The 22201-nt window shown below is 31.9% G+C and overlaps 1 protein-coding gene across 1 annotated transcript in view; it reads right to left on the bottom strand.

The window, feature by feature from the left end:
* Positions 1–13065: 13065 nt before the first annotated feature.
* LOC108908782 (homeobox protein orthopedia) overlaps positions 13066–22201 on the bottom strand; it is an 83748-nt gene continuing 74612 nt past the window's right edge. The window contains exon 5 of the mRNA XM_018712920.2: positions 13066–13334. Coding sequence (XP_018568436.1) covers positions 13066–13334 — 269 coding nt within the window. The remainder of the gene's footprint in view (positions 13335–22201) is intronic.

Below are 22201 nucleotides of genomic sequence, written 5' to 3'. Positions count from 1 at the left end.
TAGTTGGTCCCAGATACAGATTAGGGGTGCATGTTATCCTGTAGCTCCCCAAATAACATCATAGAAAACCAGGAAGAAACCAACTCACAAATACCATCCACAAAAGACGAGATCAGCAGTCCACCCACGACTAAAAAGCGAGGTTAGAGTGAATATTGGACATTCCAACGCCGAGATAATGGAAAATGTAAGTCGAGTTGCTTAAGCATACTCTGCGAAACATAAATTAGAGTGTTTACAAATTCGAATTAAAACATTTTGTGAAATCAAAATCTTTATTTCAAACCATAGACAGTATCAGTGAATAGAAATTAAAATCATATTTTGGAACATTTCATAGTATAAGGGTTAGTTAAGTTTCTGTGTTCTTAATTTAAGTTAATTTGTTTCGTAATACATTTAAAACAATACAAATTGATTAACCAAATATTTTCAAAATTAAGTTAGGTAGAGATAAGAAAATTTGATCAGTTATTTATTCATGTAAAAGTCCATAACTAATCTAGTTTCTGTGTATCTTTAAAATATTGTTCGGATTTTAAAATGAATAGTTAATAAATGTCACATTATTAAAGTCGTTAAAAATTTGCCTTCATTCATTGCTTCCTACTCAAAACTATAGTGACAATAAGTATGAATAATATTGAACCGCTTCCCTGAGATAAGAACTCATACTAGTATTCTTAATAAGTGTTTTTGAGGGACAATGTATCATTGATTACTAAACATTCCTATCTACACTGTAATAAAGTGTACACTGTAAATATTATTTATGCAAGATAAAGCTGCCGGAGGAGAGATAAGCAAAACCAAGGTAAGAAAAGTATAATTCGATGAAATTTGTCATTGTTATTGCTTAACTTTATCCTGAGAACCTGCATCCAATAAAAATTAATTTCAACACACAAATTACATTCTACACAACAAAAGGCGCCCAAACTAATACTTAATCATTAAACATACATCAAATCATTACACATAAACCACAAATTATTCATTCCACTATTTGGAGCAAACCACAACAATAACATTACAAAAATTATATACTATAATACATAACAAATACTAATACACACAATAAAATATAAAAATAATAATATTATAGTTCCTGCCTCAACAATTTCTCATACTGACCGTTGTAAACATTCTCCCTACACAAGTTAGGTAATATTAAGTGATAAATGTCGCCGTTTCACTATAGAAAACTTAGAAAAGCACGTAGTAATATGTTTTAACTCCTTCCAATATGCCACGGAAACCTTGTCTCAACACTAAGGTTTATCGGGTAAGTGGTGTCATTTAAATTTATAAATTTATATAGGTACTTTACCATCTATTTAGCCTTGCTCTTTGGCAATAGTACTATGTTGCGACGCGACATATTTTCTGTAAACATATTTATATTTTCATTCGTAAGCTGACTACGGTCCTGTTAATCATAAGCAAGATTACATTTGAACAGTTACTTGTCACCGCATTTGTTTTTATTTAATTATCATTAGGTTCAACATTTTCTGTTTTTTTTTATATAAATTCGAGTCAGTCAGCTTTCTTGACTACTGAATTTGTGACGTTCATTATTTATTTGTGTAGGCGAGATGATTTTGGAAAACTTTATTTAAAAAATGCAGCAAATTTCTCCAACAGTACAGACATATTGGAAAAATACTTTTTCCGCATATTGGCTAAATATTAAACGAAAATATAGGTCCGACATTAATCTACTGGTTGTGTATTATATAGGTATTATATTGGCTGCATACATTAGACCTGTCATTTACCAATATTGGCTGAATCTTCCAAATATTGGGCTTAAATTCAATATATTACCTATGTTACGCCAATATTGGGCCGGTATCCTGTGATTATTTGATTCATAAGGCTCGTATATCATTCATTTGGGTATATAAACTTAGTATTGTAATCTTAAACTTACTAAAATTTGTTCACTTGAATAAATAAATCTTGACGGAAGAAAAATCACTTATTTTATTACTTTAATTCGTGATTATGATACTATTCAAATAAATGCATTTTTATTCAAGAAATTTGTTTTGAGTCTAGATTTTTGTACACCATTTTACACCATTTGTCTAAATTGCTGTACACTACATTAAAGTGATTATAAACTATTAAACGTTTTTTCCAGAACAGTGCCCATAAGTGAATTTAATTAAAGGTAATCTATATCCAATATTTTAAGAATCTTAGACTTTCACTAGATTAATTACAAACAATATTGCCCCAGTTTTGTAACGCATTTTAAAGTCACTCAATTGACAAATTGTCCGAAACATGAGTTATTTTGTCGCAATATGTCACTGATGCTTATAAAAAAAATTAGGTATAAAGTTTTTTCGTATCATTCCAGGTCTTGCAGAAAAGTTTTCAACAACATAAAAGCAATTACGGAGAGTACCTAATCCGATAAGTTATTATTCTCCCCCGAAGTAAAGTTACTACGGATGAATTATATGAATTTAATATTCCTGTCTTGTGGTGGAAACGTTTTGTGTCCATAAAACTGCTCATATGAAGTGCACCAATAATTTACGATCATGCTTTAGTGATTATGCATGTGGGTCAAGCAAAAATATACTAGACGTCGAGATGAGCTTCACTAGATCCATATATGCATTTTCTGGCAATTCAAAGAGGATTGGGTTTTATATGGTTAATATTTACATAACATATACGCCATGCAAAACTTGTCAGTAGTGAAAATAGAAACTGATGCTAACTTAAACATAAAAAATAGAGTTTTGTTGAAAGAAACATTTACGTAGAACAAAAATGAAGTATCTAATGATGGGAAAAGCTGTTTTTCCGGACAATAGTCGACATTCTGCATTTATTTGTTTCACAAAATGGAATATAATAAAATGGGCATTTTTAAACTAAGGAATACGAGGTCTGACTGAGACAATAACCGAACTTTTTGAATTAAGCACTAATGAAGATATTTAGTGATATGTTCTTGGACTGTTGATATCTCATTTAGTTTTAGTGATATTTGTTATTTGAGTGCAACGATGATACAACATAAAATTTTGCGTGATACTCTGGAAAACTTTCACAGAAACGTTTCAAGTTTTGAAATTCCTTGAACAATCCTGAATCTGGAATCTGGAATTCTAGGGAGGGTAGCTTAAAAAGCTACAGCACTTAGGCCCCATTGGGCCCCTTGTACTTCCTCCCATTAGGAGATCAATCCACCTGAGCCGTTAACCAACATATTACAGGGAAAAGGTGGTGACGTTACTTAGGGGGATCTCTCTAATATAGGCCATAAAAAGCCAACGCTCTCCCAACATGGAATCTCTTGTTGACGAGACGGCAGTGCATTCGCATAGCACACGTAGTACTGTCTCATTTTCCTGTTCACAGCTCCTACAAAGTGTTTCACACTTCCTCATGTTGTAAAGGTGCTTCCTTAGCCAACAGTGTCTAGTTTGAATTCCTGTCACTAGACGAATATTTGACCTAGACTTGGCCAGGTATTTTTTGGCTGTATCCTAGCTAGGGTATTCTAAGAACTCCTTAGCAAAATGACAGCTATTTGTTTCATCCCACCGTTTCATAAACTCTTTGTGGGTGTTTTGCTTGATAATTTCAGCGAGTGCTGACATCGGAAGCACACTAGAGGGACCGGGTTCAGAAATTTTGAGGCCCGATGCTCCTGGCGAGCTTATCAGCTTCTTTATTGCCATTTCACCACTCGTCTCCCTTAATCCAGCATATATACATGCTGTTGGAAGTTGAGGCCACGACCAGTGCTTGGTGGCATTCCCATACTGACCTAGTCATTATCTTATGATTACGTAAGATCAGTAATGCTCGTCTACTATCTGTGTAGATTCTAATGGTTTACCCGCATTGTGCCTACGGGCGATTTCTTTAGCGGCTATGGTTATACCTGCTAATTTAGTTTGTACCACGGTACAGTGAGTACGGTGGTACAATCTCAAACTGGAGATAAATATTGTCACTGTCTGCCTGCAGAAGGGGCATCTTCCTGACGACCCCGTGCCACAGGCGACTCCTGCTATGCTGGGTGTCGTTCGCATAGCTCCAGATATGCTCAGACTGGCAATCCTTTGTATTTAGCTTCTATTTAGCTGTCGTCTGCTGGGATTTCGGCCACCAGACAACAGCCCCATAGGCCAACATTGGTCTCACGACGGCAGTGTATATTCATATAACCACTTTTGGTTACATTCCCCAGGTTTTACCAATGGTTTTGCGGCACTGCTCATAGGATATGTACGCCTTTTTTAATCTTCGTTCAAAGTGAAAGTTCCTTGTTAGCTTTGCATCGAATGAGACACCTAGGTATTTTACATCAGACGCAAAACTTAGCGTAGTGTTTAGGAGAGTTGGTGTCTTTATTGGCCCCAGTTTTGTCTTCCTTGTGAAGAGAACCACCTTGAATAATCCGATGACGATGAAACATTCATTCAAAGGATCATAACGGGTCGAAATGTTTACGGCTACGATATTGAGACAAAAGTTCAATCATCACAATGGGTTGGCAAGATATCTCCACGGCCCCAAGAAGTCTCGATCCAATATCAAAGTGATGCTCACTGTTTTTTTTTACTTTAACGGAATTGCGCATTATGATTTCTTGCCTCAACGTGAAACGGTAAACCGTATGTACCAACTTGGCGTTTTACAATTATTACGTGAAAAAATCCACAAAAAGAGACCAGGGTTGTAGCGAGACAATCCATGGTTCTTTGTGACCTACTACTCGTCAATGTTATACCTTTTGGGTATTTGGCTAACTCTGTGGAGAAGGGAGTGGTTTTCTAGATGTTAACAGGGCGCCAGACAAATTTTCTATAGCCGTACAAATACCCTAATAGTTGACTGTCGACTTCCGAAAATAGTCAAAAAGAGGTCGACGATAAATAAAATACGATAATAGTACAACACAAGATGAATATATTTTATTTTACGTATTTACACTTATTGAGTTAATTGTATATTTACTGAATACTGTCTGAAAATTGAAATAGTATTTTGATTAATAGCAAAAGCAAATATTGAGACTAGCTACGCAAACGATTAGAGATTAGGGAGATAAAATCTATTTAAGCAAAATGCAAAAGACAGGCAATAGGCTTCGAAATGGCGTCGCTTGAGCTCAGGCGCATGCGCATAAATACACACAAGCAGGTGTATACCGTAAATAAGCAGATAAGTACCCCTAATTTCCGCAAGCGTATTACAAAATGCTGTCAATTAATCTAGTCAATAAAGCGGAAAATAAAGAGAAAATATATAAAAAAAACAACAAGGTAAATGTGCCAATATGGCCAATAAATAAAGAATATTAACAAAAGCGCATACATGCAAACAATCGGATCTAAGCCAGTAAAGCTAAGCAAATAATAAATGTTACTAAGCAATAGCAAATTACCAATACTAATAATTTAATGTTACGATCAAAATTTAAGCATAGAGAAAAAAAAATAAAAGCGAAATGTTTGTTTCAAAAACTTGCGTGATATCCTTTATTATCCAAGAAATATGTCTGGTAGAGGATCTTCCATGGAACTGTACCAAAACTCCTATGGGATGACGAATGATGGTAGACGTGGTAGCACCGATTGCGTAATGCTTGGCTGAGACTGTCACAGGAGATATTTGAATACGTACAGGAACGTCAACAGTGTTCCANAAAATTTTTTTAGAGGTCGCTCAAGATTTTTAAAAATTTCCAAAATCGTCAAAAATTGAATTTTTTTTCTCGTTATTTTTCTAGGTTGAAAAAATCTCGATTCTGAAAATTTCAAATCGATATTTTAATTTCTAAAGGTCACTCATAATTATTATAACTTTAAAAGTAGTGTAGGTACCTAAAATGTTTTCGAACGACCTCTAAAAATAAATATACAATAGAAATAAATCACGAGACACTTAAAAAATTTCTCGAAGCAAAATTTACTACCGCACTGCGAGTATCAAATATTTTTTTTTAATTTTTTAAAATTGAAGTGTCGTGATTTATTTCTATTGTTTTGTTCATCAAATTCAATAAAAAAATTATTAGTTCGTTGATATTTATTTTGTAGAGGTCGCTCGAAAACATAGGCACACTTTGAAAGTTAAAATAATTATGAGTGACTTTTAGAAATTAAAATATCGATTTGAAATTTTCAGAAGAGATTTTTTTCAAACCTAGAAAATGATCAAATAATGAGAAAAAAAATTAAAAAGAAGTTCACAAGAAACATGATAAGCTAACATATTTTCACAAGACACGAAAAAAAAATATTCGTTTTTTGGGCCACCCTAATGTAGGTATTATTTGAAAAAAAAATAGATATTTTTATTGATATTTTCACCGCAAACTAACTCTAAATATTAAGTTATTAAATTTAACACTGAATAAACAAAACTAGATACCTACGCCGCGCCGTATTAAAAATATGTGGAATTCAAATTGAAGACACTGGCGTCATCTAGTGATGGGGTTTTAAACTAGCTGGAAACTCGACTCGGTTGTACACCGAGGAGAAACAGACTTCTGCATAGCGTTATGGCAAAAGGAAAGTAGTAGGGTATAAAATCAATGTTTGTAATGTCTACTATTGATTTACTTACATAAAAATCTATAAGTTATTATATTACCATAAAATCAATATTAATGTTTGTGCGTTTGCCATCAGGAGGTAAAGAGCTTATAAGCGCGCCCTCTGTGATGCATAAAAAACATTCATCGGTTGTTCTGAAAGTGTACTTCAATATCTTGTGAACTACATGCAATAACTTTATTAGAAATCTTACGCTGAATGTTTGTAGAATTCTGTTATTCAGAAGTTTTAATAACATTTGGTATTACACAGGGTGTTTGTGAATAAGTGCGAAATATTTGAGGGGGTGGTTGCTGAAGTTATTTTGTGAAAAAAAGTTCATATAAACGTTCCGAGAAACAGAGTTTAAATTTTATTTTTGTATTTATTTTTACTCGAAATTTGATGGTTGTATTTTATTTAGAAATATTTAAAGCAACCGACCAGATAATGTATAAATTAAAAATATACAATTTGCAATAAAATGTTTTTTTCCTCAAAAAAAAAAACGGTGTATCCTACGAAAAATATTGGAGACCAATTTTGTTCAGAATTGATTGCGGATTTCTAAAAAATATATCAAAACGGAAAAAAGTCAGTGGCGTACCACTTTTTTTATTAATAGGTTGTAACAATCTCGTACGCCACTGGTGCAAGTAGAAATATTCGGATCACCCCAAAAAATGCTCATTTATCCCTTCAAAGCGTTTTTCAAATTTCGAGTCAACATATCTTTAAAACTCATTGCAATAATTAATAAAAAAAAATCAAAAATTAAAATTTAAACCCGAAAACCCGAAATTCTCTTTGAAAAAAAAGTGTTTCAGACCGGAAAAAATGGATATCTCGAAAGCTCCTTGATTTTTTGATCTAAAAAAATTTGGTTATTTAAGACACAGAAAGGTATACTTTCACTAAGTTTCGTCAAAATCAAGTTATTTTTGCAGAAATGAGAAATAAAAAATGAAAAATCAGAAAAAATACAGTTTTTTGTATTTTTCTCGAAAATTTTGAGGTTATCGCAAAAAGTGACGTCTACAAAAGTTATAAATTTTTGCATGATCTGCAACTTTTGCATTGGATACTTTTTTGTTTGACGTCAATTTTCGCTAGAAATCCCAAAGATACAAATTTTCACAACTTTTCAACCCCCTAAATCAACCCTCCGCCACCCCTGCTCACGCGTTTATTTTTTTAGGTTTATTATAAGCCTTTTTACCATTTCCACTTATAAAAGTCCAGATAACAATTTTTTTTTCTCCAAGTGTAAATTGGTTGGACTAATATACAAATAATTTCTTAGGATTCATATGGGAGAAATAAAAATGGAATTACATTTATATAACATCTTTAATACACATAATCATACATAATTTGATGCCTTTGAATTAAATCTTTTAATATCCAGACACGTTCTTCATTAAAATACCGTTAAAAAATATACTACAGTAAGCTTGCCCCATTTTAACAACAAATAGGACAAGCTCCAGAACAACATAAATTTAAAATCGTACACTTCTATCACTTGATTCAGAAGTAACTCACATTACTTCCAAATTAAACAACTTTTTGGGACATTCAGGGCAATCTGTTTTCAGTTTGTGTGCAACAAAAGCAGAACCAAATCTTAAAACGCTTATTTTTCTATGATGTTTCAAAACAAATTACAAATTGTAATTGGTTTGTTGTTGGGACTGCTAAGAGTTTATATCATGTGTGTAAAAACAGAGCACCCTAGGAGTTACTAAAAATTATACAATTATATTTAACTGCGTATACGAATTTTTGGTAGTTGTATACAAGATCAAGTGACAAATCTGTGTCTTTTCTAGTCTAATGACAAAATGGAAACACGTCACACTAATTTACCATTAAGAGTCCATCCAATAAACAAGTTTTCTTTGTACAAGTATATTTTACATCGTATACATAGACGTTCACAAATACGTAAATTATATAACAATAAAAAATAAATAATAATTTCAAAAAAAAACATTAAAACGAAACGAAAGTCGAAAATGAGATATTTTTAAAATATCTAAAAGTACAGCAGCTTATTGCAATCTTAGAGAAGGTGAGACTTTTACATTACATGATTTATGACCTTGATTTAGTAAACTATGTGGTGTTGTTCTACAGAATTTAAATGGTTGTGCTGTGTTGAAAATTTGGGATTCATTCAAAGAAGTGATAACGCTTTGAAAGGTATATTCGAATAATAAAAAATATATGTAAACATAAGTTACACTATTTTAAAATAGTATAAAGTTTATATATTCTTTAGTTTATTAGACAACTTCAACATTTGGTTATAAGTAAATATCAGAAGAAATATGATTTCCATATTTAATTTGATATGAAACCAACCGTCAAGGGGAAAATAGGGATGTTTTATGGGTTATCTAAATGTTCACAGAAATAGTTAATGTAAAATTCTTTTGATGAGAACTATATTGTTTAAATATACAGGGTGATTTCACTTTAAATGCAGAAACTGCAGCTCTAGATCCATTACCAAAAAATAAGTGGAGTTTGCTCTATAAACTTTTTTCCTTCGGAACTCTGTATTCAAGATACTGGTTTACGAATAAATATATATTTTCTGCCATATCTTCATAATGCGACTTTACTCAGTAGCATGCTACTGGAGGTGCCGCCCCATTTTACCACACCCCCCAGGAAAAAATTTTATAGAGCAAACTCTACTTATTTTTTGGCAACTGATATATTCCTGCAGTTTCTGTTTTTAAAGTGAAATCACCCTGTATAAATTTAAAATATAATCATCAGATCCGTTGCGTTTGTCCTTTTACTTTTACAACAATAGTGTATTTCTACATAAAACAATTTTTGAATCCTTAAAAAAATTCTTTTCAATAATAAAGGGAGTTAAGTATTCCTTAGTTAAAAAAGATCTCTGTTGTATTTATTTTTTGGCGTCACTAAACAAATTAACAACAACAAACAAGTTTGCTTCAGGACAGTCTCAACTTGAATTAACTCGTCATTCTGAAAACAGAGGATTGAGTTGATCAAGTAGTAGCTGCGATTCTGCGTCTGTTTGGTCTTATATTTTCTACAATTCGTACGAAAACCTCCTTTTCTTTGTCTACTGTTAATACTTCCAACATTTCACTTTGGACGAAACGATCCTGTATCTCCTCTTGAACAGCTTAAAATTAGATCGTCTGTTATTTGGTATTGTAATTCTAAATACCTCGCTGCTACCCCGGCAACCACAGTAATTTTTTTGGGAATATACACATTTATCAATTTGTCATTTCAACAGACGAAAATCATTATAACAGAGCAATTCAAAAGAAAGTCACAAGGATGAAAATTACTTCGCCCGAAGTTACACAAACCATAGTCTAAAATCTTAATGTTTTGATTTAATAATTTCTTGCTGGAAACTCAGATTTTTGAAGGGCAAAAATGTTTAGACATATTTTTACAGTGACTAGTTAGAAGTTATTGCGAGTGGCCTTATTCGTAATTGCCAAACAATCATGAAAATGTATTTTTGAGAATAATCTATCCAGAGCTACTCAAAATATTAAAAGAAATCGAAAATATGGAATGAAACGAAGCAATATTCGAAAATAAGACTCAGAGATCAATAAGTCTCATCTCACTTTTTTCTGTACTTTTGCTATGAGCAATTTTTATACAGGGTATCTGCGAAAGGTTGGGAAATCTCGTAGTTGGAGATACAGGTGGCCAAAATAAGTCGATTGAGATAAATATGCCTTATGGAAATGTTGCTGGTTTTAAAGACACAGGGCGTTCAATGTTTCAATTTTATTTTGAAATTTCTCAATAATTCTGAAAAATGTCATAGTATCAACAAAAAAATTGGTACTATTGTGTTTTTTGACATGACAAATAAGAATTTTTAACTAATTTTGGCTTTCCAGTTATTTGTCCAATTAAATGAGCCATTAAATCGCAATTTTGGTCAACTTGCCTGAATTTTTGCTATGAGTTAGTTTGAGGTATATAATAACAATAAGTGACAGTAGTTTTTTTTTTTCAACCCCTGGTCAGGGGTGAAAAAAGATAAAATAAAGGGGTTTTTCAAAATAACTCATAAGGGGTAAGAGCTAGAAAAAAAATTTCTTATAGATGTTGTGGAGCATAAAATTCTACATAAAAATGGTCCATTGATTTTTTCTTATGCTATTAAAATTAACAGTTAGGGAGACTAGAAGTTAAGGGATGATTTCAGAAATTAAAAAAAATAACAAGCAGAAAAATTAATGAATTTTATAAATTTTTTTTCAATCTACTCTAAAAATTGTAAACTATGCTTTCAGAGAGATATATTTTTTATTTTTAATAAAAAAGTTGTAACAATTTCACAAAGCGAAAGTTTGTCGTAAAACAAAATTTCGAAAGCAACTTTCATTATTTTAAATAATCAATCAATGATCATAAAAATTAACAATTAAAAAATTGGAATTGTTATAACTTTTTATTAAAAATTAAAAAATATGTCTATTTCTCTGAATAGAAAGTTTATATTTTTTAGAGTATATTGAAAAAAAATATATAAAATCATTCATTTTTCGGCTTATGAAAATTTCTAGTCATCCCTTAACTTCTAGTCACCCTAATTCTGTTAATTTTAATAGTACAAGAAAGAGTCAATAGACCATTTTTATGTAGAATGCTCTACAACTTTTATACGAAACTTTTTTTCCAGCTCTTACTCTTTTTGAGTTAACTTGAAAAACCCCTTTATTTTTATATTTTTTCATTCAAAAGTAAAAATTGGTCAGATCATTTGAATATCCATTATTTTTTATTTCCTGGCTGTGGTGGAAAGCCCTAAATAACGTTCTTAAAGAACAACTTCTCCATCCATAACACATGCAAAAAGTTTAAGGTTTAAGCATAGATGACTATCCTGTAAGAATAAATTTTGCACATGGCTTTTGGAAAAGGTCACCATTGATTTTACCACCTCAATACTATTTTCCGACGAATCAAGTTTTCGTAGAGACGAAGCCATCCACTTGCATAATCTACACATTTATGCAGACGAAAACACTCATAGTATAAGGCAAAACCGCGATAAATTGCAGTTTCAAATCAATTTATGGTAAGGTATAATTGGACATAATTTAATAGGACCTGTTAAATTATATTTATTATATTATATTTATTATATTTAGAAATATTTACAGTTTCTCCAAGTACCATCCAATCTACTACCACTACCAATATTCAATCCCAATACTACCCAATCTATTAGAGGATCTTCCCTTACAAACACGCATTAATATGTGGTTTATGCACGATGGTGCTCCAAATCATTTTAGTTTAAGAGTTAGGGAATACCTAAATAGGGTTTATCCAGATCGATGGATAAGCCGGTCAGGACCACTCTCCTAGCCTCCTAGATCACCAGATTTAAATCCTTTGGATTTCTATTTATGTGGTGATTTGAAAAGATGTGTTTACGCAACTCATGTGGCAATTGAAGATGAACTGCGACAAAGGATTTTCCATCTTAGCCAGGAAATAAAAAATAATATTCAAATGATTTGGAGAGTACAGCCACCACTAATTAGACATGCTTGTGAGTGAATTAGTAAAGTAAGTAAATGCTCATTTTGAACAATTTATATACCTAGTAGATAATTAGTAATTTTTTGTCCTCAGTAGATAATTTCCTTTCTGTTTTAGTTGTTATTGTCTCTTTAAACGGTTTATCTTTTATTTTCCCTTTAAGATGGTTTTTAGAAAACTGTAAATAATTTGGTACATACACTAGTTAAGCCGTATTAGTTTAATTTAAGCAGTAAAAGTTGCTTAAAAACGAAATGTACTGAAATTTGTATATGCAAATATCTCGATAACCAAGGGAGACATCGAAAACGAACAAGAGAAACGAAGGACATTCTTTTAGGTATATTTTCAATATACAATGTCCATAATTCTAAAGGCAAAATTAATCATGTTAAAACACATAATAATATCAATTTTTTTTTGTTCATAGTCTGACAGTTTTCAAAATTATTGAGGAATTTCAAAATAAAATTCAAACATTCCTGTATCTTTGAAACCAACTACTTTTGCATAAGGCATACTTGGCTTCGACTTATTTTGTTCACTAGTATCACCAGTTTCGAGATTTCTCAACGTTTTGCAGACACCCTGTAGAAGTGAAAGGATTAAAAACTTAATTATATGGATCTTTCCTTACTTTTGAGTATTTTTTAATTTGGAGTGTAACAAAATGCTAAAAAAATAAAGAAACAAAAATCTATTTTCGGACGATATAGTTCAAGCAACTCAAAGCGTTAGATACTTCAATCGCACGGAAAATCTCTGGGTTTCATCCACCCTTTCAACACAGCCCCGCCATCGAACTGCCCCAATTAAAATCACAACAATTAATACAAATTAGTACGTCGCGGACGCATCGCCCTCTGGCGCGCAAAACAAAGTACCAGACTGAAAAAAAAGAGACAGCCAATTAATATACAGAAGCGTTATTGTGTGTGTCGTAGTTGATCTGGAGATAAGACGGGATGGCGGCGTTCAGCTCGGAGGCCCTCCGTCTGAGCGCCGCGATGCTGTGGCCGCGCCACACGTCCTCCTCCTCGCCGTTGGGGGAGGTGCCCGCCGCCACTGGCGGGGTGGCCGCGCTCGAGCACGGGATTTGCGGGGGCGGCGAGCTCCCCGTCCCCCCGTTGCCGCTGCCGGCTCCCCCACCGCTGTTGCAGTACGTCATCATGCTATCACCTGCAATGCATAAATCACAGTGAGTAAACAGAGGAGGGAATGTTGTTGCGAAAAATGCGGGGATGTGGAAAGGAAAATGTGGGATTCACGGGGGCGACGAGGGTGGTTTTTGTTTGGAGGTGCATTGTTTTAGCGAGCGTTCGAAATATGTCTGTGTGGGTTGCGAAACTGTGACAGGGTGTCCAGTGACCCCCTGGGGGGTGGATCATACAATGTTTTCTCAATAATGTCGCGTTTCTGAGATACAAGGAGTTAAAATTTGTTCTCTGAAAAAGTTTTTTTTTTATTTTTGTTAAAAAGACAAGATAAAGTACTTAAATTTATACAAAAGTAAACATAAACTGTCTCTCAAGGAAAGCTTGCAAACCATTTTATTCCCAATAGCAGTAGCGTGTATGTTGGTCGTTTGAAGGGTATAATTCAATGAAATATACAGGGTGTCCCGTGCATGTTTCAAAAAAACTTGTGTGCTAGTTCCTCATGGAAAAATAATAGGGGTAGTTCATGTAAAGTTTTTTTCTTAGACACCCTGTTTTCGAGATACAATGTGTTGAAGTTGTTACTTTCCTAATGGTTTTTCTTAATTATCTTTAAATCGGCTAAAGATAAAAATGTCAAAATTTGTACACGAGTAAACATCAACTTTTGCGTTAAGAATAATAAGAATAATGTGCAAATGGTTTCTTTCTGAAAAGCAGTGTGGCCGATACAGGTAATTGGAGGGGTACAATTGATAAAAAAAAATATGTTAAAAGTCAAAATTTATTACATTTCTAAACGGTTTTGTAGACCCTAAAGCATACTACAAAAAAGGGTATACTTGTCGAAATTCGGTAGCATGTACTATTTTCGAGAAAAATGAAGTTGCATAGAAGGAAATGAGGGACAATTTCAGTATCTACTAGTATTTCGAGTTTGCACATTTATTTATTTGTGCAGCTGTTTTGTTCTGTATGTCTCCGAGACTGTTTCCTTGTATTTTTCTGTTTTTAATCGCTTTTTTTAAGCATTCATGTCCATCAACAGTTCAGTCCATCCAACAAATGTTTATTTTAGTAATGGTAGTGTAGTAGTTTACAAAATCTAAAATTAGTTAATAATAGATAATTAATTACCATATTCTGTTTATTTTGATTTACTTTTTTAAATGTTGGTTTACAACAAATTGAAATTTAAAATAAATTTTATTTTATTTTTTTTTTTTTAGTTAATAAAATGTTTTACAATTTAACTGTTTCATGTGATACGTAAGAAATTGAAATTATAGTCTTAAATGCAGCAAATTAGTTCTGTTGGTAGCTAAATGTCTTCAGCTCATATAATGGTAAGGTCCTCTTTCAATTTAATATTTTGTTAATGTACCGCTGTATGTGAGTAAAAAAATGCAAACTTTTTTTTTTGTAGTATCCTTTAGAGTTTACAGAACCGTTTAGAAATGTAATAATCTGCACATTATTCTTAACGCACAGTTGATGTTTACTAGTATACAAATTTTGACATTTTTATCTTTAGCCGATTTAAAGATAATTAAGGAAAACCATTTGGAAAGTAACAACTTCAACACACTGTATCTCGAAAACAAGGCGTCTAAGAAAAAGACTTTACATGCACTACCCCTATTATTTTCCCATACTTGCACACAAGTTTTTATGAAACATGAACGGGACACAGGGATGGGCGGGTAGACAATGTCGACGTAGACAATGCAATTGTTTATGCGTAGACAATGATCTAGATGAAGACTTAATTTGGAAGAGTCGACAATGTAGACAATGTCGACAATGTCAACAATTAAGAAACTCTCAAAACTAGAAAAAGTTGTGGTAGGTATGTACCTCAAAAAAAGAATTTCGTAAGGCTGTAACTCGTGATTCTTGTAAAAAAAGAAAAATTGAAAATTTGGAATTTGGAAAAGTACCTACCCTATCACAACCATCTATGAAAAAAATGTATGAACCGAGTACAAAAGATCAAACAATATCTGCCGAGAATTCACGAGAAAAAAAAACTGTGTCTCACTTGATAGTTTTAGGTCAGGTCAGATTGACCAACATTTTTTTTTCTATAAAATCTCTAAATAAAGATGTGTCGCATATATTCTTTAATGAAAATTTTATCATTTTTAAAGTCAGCAAGAATAAATTTGGAATATCTGATTAAGTTTTAAAAACACTTTGTGTAGATATTTTAGTTTAGTTAGAACACGTTAATTTTATTTTTTCTAAAGGTGTTAGAGTTACAGAAATTAATAGAAAAAAATTGTATTAAATATTTCTACTAATTTATAATACGGGTAGGCACCCTTTCAAAATAATTTTTGTTTCAATCCTAGATCATATTATGTAAATATATAAGATCTAAGATTTTAATACAGATCATATAGAACTGAGCTTTTCAATAAACAATAAATGGTAACATATTTCTGTAAATATTTGCAGAGGCACAAGATAATGTTTTTTATTGCATTTTCTCAAACTAAATATTATGTGTACCTATTTATTGGTATATGTACCTCTATACATATATGAGTATTATATATATTCCCTAGTTTTCTGCTGCATTTTATTAATTCAAATCTTAACCGACCAAAATTATAATTTGCTTTACGCCCGCTCATTTTATGTTTATGAGCGCAAACTCCGTTTTGTCTACATTGTCTACATGGTCTATGTTGTTTACATAGTCTACGCGAAGTCTACTAATAGACGTGGACAATTAAAGTCGACGCGTAAACGCCCATCCCTGACGGGACACCCTGTATATTAAATGTCAAAATTTCTTAAACATCCTAACGGTTTTGCAATCCCAAGAGAAAAATATAAAAAAGACGTGTACTAGTTGAAAACTGATAAAATATATGAAAAAGTAAATGTCTTTGTCAGTTAGATTTAAAAATATTGACATGAAAAATATACTTTACTATAGCAACACAAATAGTAATAATCACAAGATATCAAACAATTAAAATGTCATTAATTTTATTTATCCACAATTACCTTATAATCGGACTTTTATCCACACATATGAACCGTCTAAAGTGATACTTTAACCACTATTGGTATAAAGTAACCTTATTTCACTAGTAGAATTACTTATTTACATTAACATTTACATTTATAGTAATATAATAAACATTTCGTTTTTTGTTTTATCACATTTAACTTCCTTTCTGTTAGTAACAACCTTTGTAGCATTGTTGCCGTCATTTTCGGAACACATAAAATCTGTCGAAGTATGTGAAGAATTTGTACAAGTTACGGATGTCTCTTCTTGTAAGGAACAGTTATATTTTCCTTGAATTTTCCTTGCAATATCAAGTTTGTTAGATATATTCCTCAACATAACTTTTTACTACAGAGGAGCTCTTCCATCCACCATGCCGTTTGATGGTTGTAAGATCAGCACCTTTATTGGCTAATAAAGTTGTTGAAGTGCGCCTCATACAATGGACAGTACATGCTTCTGGATTTGCGGTATTCAAGAATGAAGCAACTATTGAGGGTACCTTCGCCAATGTGTTGATTCCAACAGGCTGAGAAGTACATTTTTGACTGATGTATCTTAAAAAGAATCTGTCTCCTGTTAGGCGAATTGGGTGCAGGGAAATATATTTTTTGCATAGTTCAACAGCATTCAAGCAAACTCCTTCTTTAATTTGTATACGAACAATACGGCAATTACTGTGTACCTAAGTTATTTACTTAATAACTTTGGTCTCATAGTAACCGCAGACGACCTGATAAAATTATTATCATTATAACAATATAAAAATAAATAGCTTTGTTTGCTATTATGATAAAATTAAAATTGATCGGTGAAAAAATTGTGTTTAACTTGGCAGTAAGGTAAAGATTTAATGCCTTGGCTGCTTTAATAGACTCGGCTGCGCCTCGTCTATTAAATACCAGCCGCGNACACGTTAATTTTATTTTTTCTAAAGGTGTTAGAGTTACAGAAATTAATAGAAAAAATTTGTATTAAATATTTCTACTAATTTATAATACGGGTAGGCACCCTTTCAAAATAATTTTTGTTTCAATCCTAGATCATATTATGTAAATATATAAGATCTAAGATTTTAATACAGATCATTTATAGAGCTGAGCTTTTCAATAAACAATAAATGGTAACATATTTCTGTAAATATTTGCAGAGGCACAAGATAATGTTTTTTATTGCATTTTCTCAAACTAAATATTATGTGTACCTATTTATTGGTATATGTACCTCTATACATATATGAGTATTATATATATTCCCTAGTTTTCTGCTGCATTTTATTAATTCAAATCTTAACCGACCAAAATTATAATTTGCTTTACGTCTGCTCATTTTATGTTTATGTAAAAACAGCCAAACAGAAAAAGTTGAGTGATGAATTGAGTACAGCACAAAATAGATCATACGTAAATGTAACGCAAATATAATATAGGTTAGATTAAACTGAAATTAGAGCGCAAACTCCGTTTTGTCTACATTGTCTACATGGTCTATGTTGTTTACATAGTCTACGCGAAGTCTACAAATAGACGTCGACAATTAAAGTCGACGCGTAAACGCCCATCCCTGACGGGACACCCTGTATATTAAATGTCAAAATTTCTTAAACATCCTAACGGTTTTGCAATCCCAAGAGAAAAATATAAAAAAGACGTGTACTAGTTGAAAACTGATAAAATATATGAAAAAGTAAATGTCTCTGTCAGTTACATTTAAAAATATTGACATGAAAAATATACTTTACTATAGCAACACAAATAGTAATAATTACAAGATATCAAACAATTAAAATGTCATTAATTTTATTTATCCACAATTACCTTATAATCGGACTTTTATCCACACATATGAACCGTCTAAAGTGATACTTTAACCACTATTGGTATAAAGTAACCTTATTTCACTAGTAGAATTACTTATTTACATTAACATTTACATTTATAGTAATATAATAAACATTTCGTTTTTTGTTTTATCACATTTAACTTCCTTTCTGTTAGTAACAACCTTTGTAGCATTGTTGCCGTCATTTTCGGAACACATAAAATCTGTCGAAGTATGTGAAGAATTTGTACAAGTTACGGATGTCTCTTCTTGTAAGGAACAGTTATATTTTCCTTGAATTTTCCTTGCAATATCAAGTTTGTTAGATATATTCCTCAACATAACTTTTTACTACAGAGGAGCTCTTCCATCCACCATGCCGTTTGATGGTTGTAAGATCAGCACCTTTATTGGCTAATAAAGTTGTTGAAGTGCGCCTCATACAATGGACAGTACATGCTTCTGGATTTGCGGTATTCAAGAATGAAGCAACTATTGAGGGTACCTTCGCCAATGTGTTGATTCCAACAGGCTGAGAAGTACATTTTTGACTGATGTATCTTAAAAAGAATCTGTCTCCTGTTAGGCGAATTGGGTGCAGGGAAATATATTTTTTGCATAGTTCAACAGCATTCAAGCAAACTCCTTCTTTAATTTGTATACGAACAATACGGCAATTACTGTGTACCTAAGTTATTTACTTAATAACTTTGGTCTCATAGTAACCGCAGACGACCTGATAAAATTATTATCATTATAACAATATAAAAATAAATAGCTTTGTTTGCTATTATGATAAAATTAAAATTGATCGGTGAAAAAATTGTGTTTAACTTGGCAGTAAGGTAAAGATTTAATGCCTTGGCTGCTTTAATAGACTCGGCTGCGCCTCGTCTATTAAATACCAGCTGCGGCATTAAATATTGTACTGCCTAGTTAAACTAATAACTATACTTTATAGTAAATTAAAGAAATAATAAGTAGATGACTTTTTTGTTTAGTTTAAGCCTCTGAAGACGGTTTAACATCATTGCTTGTGAAAGTCTAACAATTAAATAAAGAGATAAAAAGGAACATATTCGGCATATCATAGTAACTAATTAATATCAATTAATTAGCAATTCCAGTTACCAAATTCTTAAAATTTAATAATAATTCCAACAATCAGTGAAAAGTAATTATTTTGCGGACATATTTTACAGCAAAAAATAACAAGACGAAATTTAATGATACTGAAAGCAGCAAAAATTGACAAATGCGTAATTAAATAAAGTAGGTTCATAATTAAATAAATAAACAAAATATTATGCACTGCAAAGTTTTGCGGAAATAATCTGTATTATAATAGAAGTTAGTGTTACAATACCATAATACAAATTATTTTATTAACACGACTTAAAACATCTCATTTCTCAGAATGACAGTCATCACTGTAAACTTCTTGTTACTAAGAAAAAATTTCTACGCAACCCGATGTATTCCAGCTTATACAACAATACACCTATTGACATTTTACCAAAAACACGAGAAAAACTCAAATAAATTCTATTTGATGTCCATGCATTTCGAGACTGAAGCAAATTGGACACCACATATCTCCCCCGTAAGAAACCATGTTGAGTAGTTGGTAAAATCATTACAAATATTTCGTTCTATTAACTTACAAGGAACATACACTCAAATTTCACTCAATTTTACTCAATAATATCCACACTCGATTGAGTGAAATTTTCACTCTATTAGTATGAGTAAAACTCAGTGAAACCATTGCATCAGAAATGAGTGAGTTTTACTCCAATCTGAGTTACTGCTGACTATCGATTAAGTGATTTTTGACTCTATTCTGAGTATATAAGACCATTTTAGAGTTGACTTTTTCTCTATTATGATTTAAATTTAACTATTATTGAGTCATTTTTTACTACTCTGACGAATATATTGCCATAACCTATACTGTACGTTACAAATACGTAATTATAGATAACAATTTAACTCTCCGTTTATTTAACCAAATATTAATCGAGACTATTGTCTTTAATTATTGTAATTAAATCACTTCATTTAAATACAATTTTCACTAGAATAACCAGATAAACCGATACTTGTCCAACTCCAAAGCACACCATACGCCATACTGCCATCCACCACGCCACGGTCACTAGATAATCTAATGGGACGATGGGAACAGACAAAGATTGGATATGAAAAAGGTTGGGATTACTCAGTAATGAGGACATCTATTCTAATTTAGGTACAAGTACACCAAATATGAGTTTGCGTTATGAATTTGTTTAAGAAGTAGGTATCTATATTTGAGTGAAAGTAAGTTTTAGTTTAAATATAATCACAAATGAGTAAAATGATCCAAATGCCCAATATTGCTTTCACTCACACCGATTTTTGTACAGTGTATGTGGGTCTATAGTTGCCGCTGCCGTAATTTGACTTAAAGATGTACTTAAATTAATGTAATACATATTTTACCAAAGGTACAAAAAGAGTTCATAATTGTTACAAATCCTTACTGAATATCTGGTTGCCTATTATATTTCGTGTTGATATACTGCTGAACCGCTAACAACTGTACAGTGAATTACATTTTTGATGTCATGTTAGGATATCTCGATTATTATTAAAGATATATCTAAAATTGCGGTTGTCTGAACTTTTTTTTAAATAAGTCATCATATCAAGACATATTTTCATTTTTTCAAACTAACAAGCATTAATTTCAACTCAACGGAATACTTTTCTTTGGGAACATTTCTCTCGTGGAAACCGAAATTATCTTTTCCCGTTAGCATATTGCAAAAATATTTATCTGCAGCTAAAACTGTGATATTAAAGCTCTGCTGGCAATTTTTTAGGTTCATGTTCATATAAAAATAATAGAGGCACTAAACGGATAGACAAGCAAGACCGCGTTATTCATATTTTCACACGCTGTGTTCTCCTCTTTGCCCTAGCAAGCTGTTGTCATGAAAAGTAATTGATAAATGAATAAATAAGCAAGCACCTCTCTACTTGCGAAACTACTGACGAAAGCGAAGCCTGAGCATTTTCAAATAAAATATTTTTTACTGTGTACTGTTCACTGCTGTAGGTATGGACAAAGTAAAACGAAATATATTATTTCATTAATATTTCTTAAGTAACCAAACACCTTAATGTTGCGAGAAATTTACTTCCCACCGCTATAAATGCCGTCTTAAAACTATACAAACAACGCGCATATTAAATTTGCAAATCGTTGTGTATTTAAGGTGCTCATTTTTTTATATCGCGGTTGTGTTACAAGAGATTTTAACACGAACAAGAATTCCAATCAAGTTAAATTTTCCCTGTACAACTTCATTTATTAACGCTAAGTTTGTTATCAATATCTGTAATTTCTAAATCAAAGTTTAAAAACTCCGTAATTTATGTCTGTCATTATTTATTTATTCATTTAATTCGCCGGTTTGTCAATGTGTGCTTAGTCAGCAATATTATATAATCGGTTTAGGAGTTAGAACGTATTTTGTAATGAAATGTACAAATTTTTCTATCAAACAAATTTCTTCTTGATTTTATATGTTAACGAAGTCAAACAGAAAAAAATCATAATATTAGCATTATTCATAAGCTTGATACCATAGCCGCAAGGCTATCGAAATGACTGCAATTTCTCAAATAAAAGAATATTATCAAAAACCTTTCTGCCACGTTATCTTTTATGAAGGTTATAGTACCAAGCTGTCTAGTAACTATATTACACAATTAGTTAAATATTAGTAATTGTGCTGTTTACTTTTACTCAAAATCACAAAGGATTTTTTTGAAGAAACACTTTTCTGTCCATAACTGTGAGGTCTGCTCTTCTTAGAATTTACGCTCGTCATCTATTTAAAATGTAACACATTTACAAAAGATGGTTTCTTGAAATACACAAGTTGCATTATCGACACCATGTGAAATTCCAATGGGAATAGATGATTATTTCATTATGATGAGGTGTTTCAGAAATATGTACTTCCTAAATACAATGAACAAAGGAGCAATAT

Source organism: Anoplophora glabripennis, unplaced genomic scaffold (assembly GCF_000390285.2).
Source record: "Anoplophora glabripennis isolate ALB-LARVAE unplaced genomic scaffold, Agla_2.0 scaffold400, whole genome shotgun sequence".
NCBI lineage: Eukaryota > Metazoa > Arthropoda > Insecta > Coleoptera > Cerambycidae > Anoplophora > Anoplophora glabripennis.
This window is presented reverse-complemented; position numbering and strand designations above follow the sequence as displayed.